We start from the raw sequence: 11,239 nt of genomic DNA on the forward strand, positions 1-11,239 counted from the left end.
CAACTAGCCTATGTTCAGCTGGCTCCAATCATTAGATTTCTATTGGCCCTCTACTGCTGCTGCAGTTGGATGGAGAGGGATTAATTTCAGGCACATATAACTGTGAGTGAGAAGAACTTGTCATATTTTAGAAGTTTCAGCCTTCATTTCGTAAAAAAATGTATAGTCATTCTATACGCATATGTCTTAACTTAATACCCTTTGTCTTCAGGTCTTTCAGTCTCTAAATAAATGTTGCTGTGAATGTAGTCAGAAAAGTACAAATGTTGAATGTCAAGTAGATTTTAAAATCCAAAAAGATTACTTTTCCCTAATTTGAATACCTCTTACTGTGCCTTAATATGTCAGTATATTGTTTGGAAGGATTTTATATAAACACATGGAACATGTCCCATTCAAAGTTCTTTGACCATCAAACGCTTTTCTTTTTATTACTAGCTACTATGCTACTGGGTAACAATTAACGATGATGGCTTCAAAATCAACATGATAGACAGGCACAGTAATACTCTGCTCTGATACACACTAACACTTAGTTTTATTCATAATATAAAATGATAAAAAAAACTTAACATTAAAATGTCATCTCATTCAGCAAATTGAACAAATTTCACCCTTTCAGATTTTGATCAGAAATACCGATATGGTACATGTAGCCTAAAGGAGCAAAACAGAAATATTTTGCCATCAATAACGAATATGGCTAAAATAAGACGTAAATTATCTGGTGATTATAATCCCTTTTCTATCCTGGACTACTGACAAGCAAGCAGTACTAAAACATTTCACTAGAACCCTACGGTGTACAATTAACATAGACTCGTCATAAACCTGTCAAAAGGTGATGTCATAATTGTGTCATACTTTGTGATATACCATGACAATCATGGATAATGGTCACAAAATGCTGTTTCAAAATGTATGAATATATTACAGGATAAGGATAACATATGCTGTGATATGTGTATGAGATTGGTATGTCTGTCTTGTGACAAAGGTTGTAAGCAAAGTGGTCTCAAAATGTCAAATGCAAGTTTAACAACTACAGCAAACAAACAGTTTTGTACCTAGTAAACCTTATCTCTCTTTATCTCTATCTCTCTCTCTCACACACACACACAAATCTACAGCAATTCACATACAAAGATTATTCCACTTCAGGACAGTACAGCTGCTTCACCCCCGACCCCAAACAAAGCAGTATGGGAAATGTAGTCAGTTCTAACAATGAACAATACAGAACTCTGCAGCAGAGGCCAATTACCTTTGACCAATTACCATTGTCTACTAATTGTACACAGCACACCTTCAATTTAAAAAAAGATTACTCTAAAAAAATTAAAAAAAATTCCCCCCAAAATATTTTTGGTGCATATTATCACATGAGCTGCAAAATCTCAGAAAATACATGGATAGTATATATGTCTAAACATGTTATGAGGCATAGGCAGTGTGTATTCATCTATATTTTGCCTACTCCTATACTGCAATCAAGAAGGTGTTAGGCTGTTATAACATGTCATGTTAAGACTGAAAAAATAACTTAATTCAGTTTTCTCATCTTACAAAATCACTGTCTGGAGTGTCCACAGACAGCATGTGAATGTTACTGTTCCGCTGAAGTACCGTTAGACGTGTTACTGTTCCGCTGAAATACCATTAGACGTGTTACTGTTCCGCTGAAGTACCGTAAGACGTGTTACTGTTCTGCTGAAATACCCTTAGACGTGCGAGGGACGAGTTTGAGTTTGATGGGCGTTTTGGGCATCAGAAAACCCTGGTTCTCCAGCTCCACAGGGACCTGTGTCTCCTCACAGGAGGTGACGGAGAACCTCTGCAGCAGCTCCACGACGACCAGCTTCATGCTGACGATGGCGAAGCGCATCCCGATGCAGTTCCTGGGGCCCATTCCGAACGGCATGTACGAGTAGGGGTCAATGGTCTCCTTGTTTTCCTTACTGAACCTGAACATAGGGAGGAGGATTGGGAAAGGAAGATGAGATATGAAAACAACGGGCACAATCATTTTCTCCTTCACTGGTAGTAGATAAAGCTCCTTTGAAAATAATATAAAGGGAGAATTTGTCGGTTTTTACTGTTTGTTGAGGTTTGGTTTTGTAGGTAACTAGATTCTGTAACATCTTCAAATTCAGTTTCATGATACATTGTCATGTGTGGTAGACATAAACTTATGTGCCGACCAGTTCTACAGGTTTTTCACTATTTATAGCCTCATAAATATAAGAACAGTGTTTGAAGCACAAGTGGAAAAATAAATACATCAGATAGCAAGCTAGCTAGATCTTCTCAATGCTAACTGGGTAAAGGAAAAGGGTAGGTAAAGGAAGTGTCGCTTCCTGCCTTTCCGGTTTGAAGCTCTCTGGCTCGCTCCAGATGTCTGGATCTCTATGGAGTACGTAGATGGGCACCGTGACGACGGTCCCCTTGGGGATGGGGATGCCGTTGATCTCGACGGTCTTCTTGCAGACCCTCTCCACGCGCGTCGCCACGGGGAACATGCGCAGGGACTCGTTCAGAACGCAGTCCAGATACTCCATCTGCATCATGGCCTCATAACTTACTGGAGCCTGTTAAACAGCATACCACACAGATACTTCATACAGTAAATATATTTACTTATATATATATATATACAGTGGTGTATAAAGTATCCAAAAGCCATACTTGAGTAAAAGTAAAGATACCTTACTGGAAAATGACTCAAGTAAAAGTAAAAGTAACCTTTTAGAATACTACTTCAGTAAAAGTCTTAAAGTATCTGATCTTTACTGTACTTAAGTATCAAAAGTGATTTTCTGATATTAAATGTACTTAAGTATTGAAAGTAAAAGTACAAGTAAATGCTGTTAATAAAAAAGCAAAGGGTCAGAATTTTGAGAATTATGAAGTTTATTCCGACTAGAATGAGCATACTTATAAACTGGGCCTTATTTGAACACAATTTTAACACAATAGGCAATACTAAAGCAGCACCGAAAGTAACAACCCAGTCATTACTTGAAACTGAAAAATGTTTTGTTCATCTTCAAACAAAACGTCCCAAAAAGCCATTATGAACTTTTTAAATTTTAATCTTTGTCACATTTTGTGAATGGGCTCCTGAGTATCCCAAGGTATGCGTAAGGCACAACCTGAGAGCAATAACCTGGCGATCTGATACAAAGCCATAGCATTACATCAGGATCATCAGTTTTACAAGCAAGTTATCGGTACAGTGACTGTGAAATACTTTCAGCAACATGCACACACATCCCTTGAACAATAACGTTACTAGCAGCTATTTTGCTCCACACTGCTACGTTACTGTACTGTAGATTGACACCATCCTAGCTAGCTAGCTAGCTAGATACCTCGCCAGAGATGGAATAAAGATTAAGAATAAATAATCTTTGTAGGTTATTAGCTAGCTTGAAATATTATATACAGATCTTACCCAGCGGTGAAAGAACATGACTAGTCTACAAGGTTGAGCTGGTGGCATTTAATGAAGAGGTCGTGGGGTTTCTCATTTTTTGATTGAGACCTGTGTGCTTTTGCTTCGATTATTGTTGTGTCCCCTTTGTTGTTGATCTTAATGTTTTGGATATATCCTTTCACTGCATATTGCAGTCCATTTTGCCTTGATCTGGAGGATATCGCGGAGATATTACTCAAAAAAGAATCACTGACACTGACAGACAGTATAGTGACTATACTGTCTGTCAGTGTCAGTGATTCTAGTGCATGAACGAGTTCAAAAGACGTAGCAACAGTAACTAAGAGGACGGGGCTTTTGTGAACAGTCAATAGCGCATTAACGTGCGCTAGGACCACTGATACGCCAAACCTGCTTGCAGTCTGTGTTCTACCACAGTCCCCGACGTTGGTCTCGTCACTCTCATGATTTTTTTTTCTTCTAAAGATGATTTGATTTTGTAACGAGTAACGAAGGTTTCAGGGGAAATGTATCGGAGTAAAAGTATCAGTTTTCTTTGCAAAATGTAGCGAAGTAAAAGTAAAAGTAAACAGAAATATAAGTAGTAAAGTAAAGTACAGATATCCAAAAAAACAACTTAAGTACAGTAACAAAGTATTTCTACTTCGTTACTATACAACACTGTATATATATATACACACTTAAACATGTACATACATACCACACGCATACTTCATAGAGTAGATATGTTTACTTATATATATACACACTTAAACATGTACATACATACCACACGCATATTTCATAGAGTAAATACATTTACCTTTATATATACACTTAAACATGTACATACGTACACATGCATACAATACACAGCTATACAAAAACACACACATACATACAACTCTGATACAGTGCTTATATACTTACACTTGTATACTTAAACACCTACACACTACACATGTGCAGCTGACTTAGAAATGAGTATATCCTCAGATCAGGCACCTGTTGGATCTCAAGGCGCATAAAAGCTACAGGTGGAGGCTTTGTGCTCACCTTGTCAGGGAAGACGTGGTCGATCTCCTGCTGCAGTTTCTCCATGGCCTCGGGGTTGGTGGCCAGGTTGTAGAAGAGGAAGGACAGGGTGCTGCTGGTGGTCTCGTAGCCGGCGAAGATGAAGATCATTGCCTGCGACAGAATCTCGTGGTCACTCAGGCCTGTGAGGAGACAGAGACAGTAAAATACAAATAGACCATTGGGTGGGCAGCACTGACAAGCCTAGACAACACATTGAAAACACAGACTAATTTACATCGCAGAGTGTTTCCCATCTCTGAGAAACTGTGAACGAGTCCAAACGATATTGTTGTATCTAAGTTGTATCCATCATATTTTTACTCTACAGATGAAGAAGTGAAAGAAATAAGAAATACAGCTCTCTCTTATGTCTGCTGTTGGTATTACACATACAGTACATAGCAAGTCTTATGCTTTACGTAGGCACAAACAACACCGAAAGCTCACTGTATCAGTAATATAAGAATGCCATAACCTTAAGAGACTGATGACCTCTGACCTTTGTTCGACGTTTCGCCTTTCTGCTTTCCCTCGTCGTCCTGCCGCTGGGAGTCCATCATCAGCTGGAGGAAGTCCACTCGGCTCTGTGGAAGTGACCGCACACAAAAATAAAAACCGACCTGCTGCTGGGCTCTCGGTTCTGTTCTTTGGTACCACGAGCGCCAGACGGTTTGGGTCTCTCCATTAGTCGTTCTGTCTCTTCTATCTCTCCGCCTCTTGCCCATACATGTTCTAACATGACTAAAGAACGAGGTCCATATGGGCGCCGCTCCATATGAGAACACAGCACATAAGGAACCTTGCTACCTAAGAACCCAACCCATAGAGAGCCGTGCCACAAGGAACACAGCACATAGGAAACTGCTACTGAGGAACACAGCAGGAACTGTGCGACCAAAGCATGAGAGTATGTACTAAACAGCACAGCCCATAGAACATTACTCTGCTCGGAAACATAGCACATCGGGAACTGTTCTACTGAGGAACAGACAGTGTTGTGCACGTTCACACCTCTCATGAACTAGTTCAAAGTTCAGTTCATACAAGTAAACATGAATCGTTCACGTTCATAGTTCACCATTTAAATTCTGAACTAGTTCATAGTTCAGTTTCATTTTTTTTTTTTTTATTACTATGTAGTACCATTTAAATAATGAATTATACAGGGAACTAATAATAATAACTTGCTCTTCAGCAATGATATGCTACTGGCTTAATCTCAGATCAACAAGGGCATGTACACTAAATGAAAGACCGCTCAAAAGTTAGCATAGGTAAACCCTGTAACACTCGTATTTGTACATTAGCAGCTTATGCTAAGCGAGTTCACGCAGTGCATCATGCTAGATCAATTAAGTGACAGTGCTCGTAACAATGATGAGAAAGCTAAACTATAACAAACACATAATGACAAGGTAGGCTACAAAGTCAAACTCACGTATACATGGACGCACACAACTTCAACAAAGTGCAACGTTCAATTATGTGAAAATATGCCCGAAGTTAACTGCTACTCCATCTAAATATGCCACGAAGCGATATCAAAACATTGCACCGTGAGAAGTGGAGTCACATGACCAACGCAATTACCAAATATGGTCATTTACCGAAACATGGTCTGTCTGGGCAATTTAACAAATAATTACTATGGCCTTTTTTAACAGGTAGCCTACTAAGCAACGACATGGTACAAGCATTCGATTTAGACAGCGTTTTTCCTCAGCAGAAGGAAAACATTCCGTAATGTTTTAGCTAGACCTCAGTGGCGCTGGACCTCAGATAATATGAACGTGTTCACCGTTCAAATTCATTATTTGTCATGAAGTTGCGTTCAGTTCATCGTTCTCATAAAAATGAACGTGTTCAATGAACGCGTTATTTTGAACGCGTTCATGCACAACACTGGGAACAGACTACATAGGGAACTGTTCTACTGAGGAACACAGCACACATAGTGAACGGAATTGTGCTAGTGGACAGAAGGGTACCTGTTGAGTGCTGGTCTCCCTCTCAGCTTTGATCTTCCTCAGCGAGGCGTAGAAGAAGTCCATCACAGCCATGGGGAAGAACGAGACGTTCATCTTCTCCAGGAGTGGAATGGTAAAGGGGAAGAACGCTGAAGAGAGAGAGAGACGGGTTTTAATGGTGTGAGTTTGGAGCGAGGCAAACAGTCATGTAAGAATATATGAGACGTTACAGATGTCTACTGAGGTGAGTAGTACATTTAGGTCTCTGAGTAAACTCACTGAGGTGGATAGTACATTTAGGTCTCTGAGTAAACTCACTGAGGTGGATAGTACATTTAGGTCTCTGAGTAAACTCACTAAGTGGGTAGTACATTTAGGTCTCTGAGTAAACTCACTGAGGTGGATAGTACATTTAGGTCTCTGAGTAAACTCACTGAGGTGGATAGTACATTTAGGTCTCTGAGTAAACTCACTGAGGTGGATAGTACATTTAGGTCTCTGAGTAAACTCACTAAGTGGGTAGTACATGCAGGTCTCTGAGTAAACTCACTAAGTGGGTAGTACATTTAGGCCTCTGAGTAAACTCACTGAGGTTATGTTTCTGAGCAGAGGTACAGTATAATAGACCATAAGGTATTACCATAGGTAGCTTAGACAAATCTATTTGACCAGTCATGCTGCAAAAGTGTTGAATGGGCCTGCAGATTTAACTGTACCACAATGCTGGACATAGCTTGATGAGTTAAAGGTGGTGTTTGCGATCCTGCCGAAAGGTTGTTGATATTTGAGTGCAACAGCCAATGAAATGACACCCCACCCTTCACAGAATGGACAGTTAGAGGACCGTGAGGAGAAATTCATTGAATTTTGACAAAAAGTATATTGGATTATAATCGTGGACTGTCCCTTAAGAGGTCAAAAGACACAACGCATCATTTCAATCGTGAATTAACGATCATCTACACGATCTAAAGTTTCCACACTGAAATCATGGTGCCTTCAGACACACTTGAACCTTTCTATCATCGAAGAAAAAACCTGTTGCCTTCAGACTCAAGAGGGAATTATACTCTGCACCTTTTTTTAATGCCTGAACAAAAGTAGTGAGTGGGTGTCTGAGGAACGTTTGTGCAATTTCGCCCCTCTCTTTTTCCCTGATTGCCTTAACTGTGTGTTATCCAGGATCCCAACATGGAAGTGTTGGACAATAAACATCACGCATGAATTTGAGCCAGTTGGAGTCTAGACCAATATTTGATGGAGGACTTTCGTATTTTTACCAAGTATGTAGGTAAAGCATTATTTCTGTTTTGCTCATGTTGTCACGTAAAAAGCATATAGGTATGAAAATGTCTTACATATCAAAAGGACAAAGAAGTTGAAGATGTTGAACTTGAGCATTTTCTTGATGTTGGTGACAAAGGGCTCATTGGGGTTGTTGAGGGAGTCGATGTCCACACTGAAAGCTGTGCTGGTCACCACATCCATGCTGTATGCGCCAACGAAACTGAGACGGAAATAGAATTATTAAAGTAGTGGGAGAGAAAGAGAGATAGCGTGTGAGAAAGAGAGAATGAGTGAGTGAATGAGTGAGTGAGTGAGTGAGTGAGTGAGTAACTGATAGAGAGATCTGAGCTTAAAATACCCTACATCCTACACCCTACCCTTAACTACATTGTTAAATGTTTAGGCAACTCTCCTCTTCCTGTAGGAACAAATCTTCAATATTGGCACATCCTCAGTCATTCTCAATGTTAAGAAGACATCTTTAATATACTGGGTTCTTTTTCCTTCACTTCTAAACCACTTCTACACTATGTGCTCTCCCTGTGCTAAAGATTATATGTAGAAATGCTCTCCCTGAGTCTCTCTCTCTCTCCTCTCTCTCTCTCCCTTCTCTCTCCCTAAGTCTCTCTCTCTCTCTCTCCCTTCTCTCTAATTTCCCCAGAGTCTACTCACTCTTTCATATCCACTGGTTTGCCTTGGTCAGCCTCCCGTTTCAGGTTCCTGACCAGCTTCTTTGAGTGTGTCTTCATGATGCCGAACATCTGATTAAACAATGAGCCGAGTGTGAACATCATTTTGATCACTGTTGTGTTGGCGCCTATGAACATACACTGTCACGCTTGTTTTGCAAAACCAAAACACATCTGATGACTGACATTACTGGTCCGTAGGCCATCGAGCTGGGGGCCGTTAACATTTGTAGCAACTTATTAAATAATGTTATAATATGAACATTAGTGATCCAGACTCAGACGTAGGCCTACACAACTTATTAAATAATGTTATAATATTAATGTTATTATTTAATAATGGTATGATGTTATAATAACTAGTGATCCAGACTCAGTCGTAGGCCTACACACCTCCTTCAGGCGGCCGCTGGTGAAGGACGGAGACAAGATGCTCCGAATCCGCCGCCAGTCCTCATCCTGGACAACGGTCAAAGCGTCGTTCAGCGGTCCATTCAGGCGGATGTTCTGAGGGGAAAAAATATGGTGTAGCAGCGAGGTTGTATGCTGTTGTTGGATAATGTAAGCAAAAACCCTACAGATTTCACTGGGAGACTAACTTCTACATCCCCCAACATCAGCTCAACTAATGCTTCCATTTATCTTAAGCTGCAAATCAGTCACTGCTTAAAGTTTGCAATGTGCACAACCCAAACATGTCAATTATGATGTGTTATGTGTAAGACTTCCTGTGATACCTTTGCGATAGAAATAATGAGGCTTCAATGATCAAATGAATTACAATTCATTCAATAACACTAATCATTATCGCTGCCAAGTTCAAACAAACAGTGGTTAATTACATCAAGATATTTTTTAGGTGAAATGGGCAGTAAAAATGGGCCTTTTTGTTAACGCAGTTTTGCTCACATTTCATGGAAAACCAACACTAATTGTGCCCAGGTGCCCAGACCTTTGTTTACAACAATATCATAATAGCTGTTTGCAAGCGTGTGTTCATGAATGATGTGAGAATACCCTTCTGTTGGTGAATAGTGTTCATTAATGAGGTGAGAATACCCTTCTGTTGGTGAACAGTGAGTAGCACTCCTTAACCATCACTGTTTTGATGACGGTCTTGTCCAAGACGCAGAGAATAGGCTGTCTCCCATCAAAGAGACTACAGAGGACAGGAAAAGACAATGGCACTTACAACAACGAGCAGTACGCCAACCTATAGTAAACGTCATTAACACTTCTGTCACCAGTAGGTATTTCTCTGACTGCTTCTGTGGTACAATTGCAGAATAGTTGGTATTTTGTGCTTATATAGGCCACTTACCCCCATACTCTTCCATACTTGTTGAAACACTCTATGTCAAACTGGTGGAACCCCTACAATATAACAGAAATATTTAATGCAATCAAAAGAACATACAATAACTATAAAACCATGGATAGATAGATAGACGTATAGATACCTTTCTATATCCTAGAAGGGTTCCAAGAAAGGGTAATGGTTTAGGACCGGGGATTCCTAGGTTTTTAAAGAACCTGTAAGGCCAGAACCCATACCTATGGAAGGAAAGGCAAATCATTAAGTTCACTTGTCTTGTACTTCATGTTTTGCATACTTAAAATCTGACCTACTAGTAGCACAAATCCCAATATCTTCCTCATCCCCTGGGATGCTCTGCCCTCACCTGCCCTTTCCCCACATGCTTTTGACATGACTCATCTCATCTCATAGCTGAGCACATTCACACGAGTTAGACATAGTACAGTTTAAAATAATCTTACACCGTCAGCAGCCCCACGAACAGCAAGAGGAGAGTCCAGGTTTCGGCCGAGAAAAACGCCAGGTAGCCCATCGCTCAACAGCGGGTCTCTTTTCCTCTCAGGATTCGGCTGACTGACAGACCAACACGGCGGTTGAGTTTTCTGCTGATAGACCGCCTTCAGGTTGCTTTATACCGCTGAGGCCAATGACTTAGGCTACGTCAGCGGGGAGAGATATGACCTAAGCCAAGAAAGTCCCAATGATAAAAAAAACTCTGTTGTAGCATGAAAGCATCTATTGCAGCACATCCGTTTAACGTTTATGCCTCTTTGCACACCTAGACAAACCTGTCTGATTGCAGTGCCCTATTGGGATACGGTGTTTCACTGCGAGGCTAAAAGCACCGCCTACATTAGTCACATTCGATCTTAAAATGTTTTATTCTTGTGCTCACCGTGATTAATGGTAACATGACTGTTTAGAGTACACGTAGTCTTTGAAATTGTGGCCTATTTGTGTGGTTTTTTTCTCTGAAATTGAAAACATTTGCCGAGTCATTGCCTACACCCGAATCATGTGGATAAACTTTGTACACGCATTCATGGGCAAACACCCGCGAGCAAGAGGCAAAGATAATAGGCTACAGCCATTAATAAAAATCAAGACGGGGAATTCCAACATAGGTAGCACCATCAGCCAACAGTGACCTAATCTCTACCTCACCTTTATGTTGACTTAAAATACTCGAGCACTTAGTTATGCCCTGATAAAAGGTTGGCTTTTACACAATCAAACCGCTACGGCCAATGACTTTTGTTCAAATTATGATGATAACTTCTGACTGCATTCAGTTTGACAAAAGTTTAATAATAATAATAATAATTATTATAAATATTTGGAATCACATAGAATCAAAGGCACAATGTGTTGTTTTTGTTGTTGAAATACAATGCAGTAGCTTAAAGGCATATTCGAACAAGGTACTTGACTAAGAAAAGCACTGCTCAAACACATTTGAACCTAA

General features: G+C 40.2%; 1 protein-coding gene across 1 annotated transcript; it reads right to left on the reverse strand.

The window, feature by feature from the left end:
* Positions 1 to 458: 458 nt before the first annotated feature.
* On the reverse strand, positions 459 to 10,557 carry LOC105908606 (cytochrome P450 3A27-like). The gene is made up of 12 exons (XM_031562137.2): positions 10,236 to 10,557; positions 9,917 to 10,010; positions 9,778 to 9,830; positions 9,516 to 9,615; positions 8,850 to 8,963; positions 8,440 to 8,528; positions 7,839 to 7,987; positions 6,502 to 6,629; positions 5,013 to 5,097; positions 4,493 to 4,653; positions 2,362 to 2,588; positions 459 to 1,964 (listed from the first exon to the last, which is right to left on the reverse strand). The coding sequence occupies exons 1-12, from the start codon at positions 10,304 to 10,306 to the stop codon at positions 1,700 to 1,702; spliced, it is 1,536 nt and encodes a 511-aa protein (XP_031417997.1). The 5' UTR covers positions 10,307 to 10,557; the 3' UTR covers positions 459 to 1,699.
* Positions 10,558 to 11,239: the final 682 nt, after the last annotated feature.

Source organism: Clupea harengus, chromosome 24 (assembly GCF_900700415.2).
Source record: "Clupea harengus chromosome 24, Ch_v2.0.2, whole genome shotgun sequence".
Taxonomy (NCBI): Eukaryota; Metazoa; Chordata; class Actinopteri; order Clupeiformes; family Clupeidae; genus Clupea; species Clupea harengus.

What these genes read in the sequence shown, in the direction of transcription:
- LOC105908606 (XM_031562137.2), bottom strand. Translation starts at nt 10,306, where the DNA reads ATGGGCTACCTGGCGTTTTTCTCGGCCGAAACCTGGACTCTCCTCTTG. An exon ending in CCCTTCTAGGATATAGAAAG is followed by an intron (nt 9,831 to 9,916) that starts GTATCTATACGT and finishes GTTATATTGTAG; the next exon opens with GGGTTCCACCAGTTTGACAT. An exon ending in GAGAGCTTCAAACCGGAAAG is followed by an intron (nt 1,965 to 2,361) that starts GCAGGAAGCGAC and finishes CCCTATGTTCAG; the next exon opens with GTTCAGTAAGGAAAACAAGG.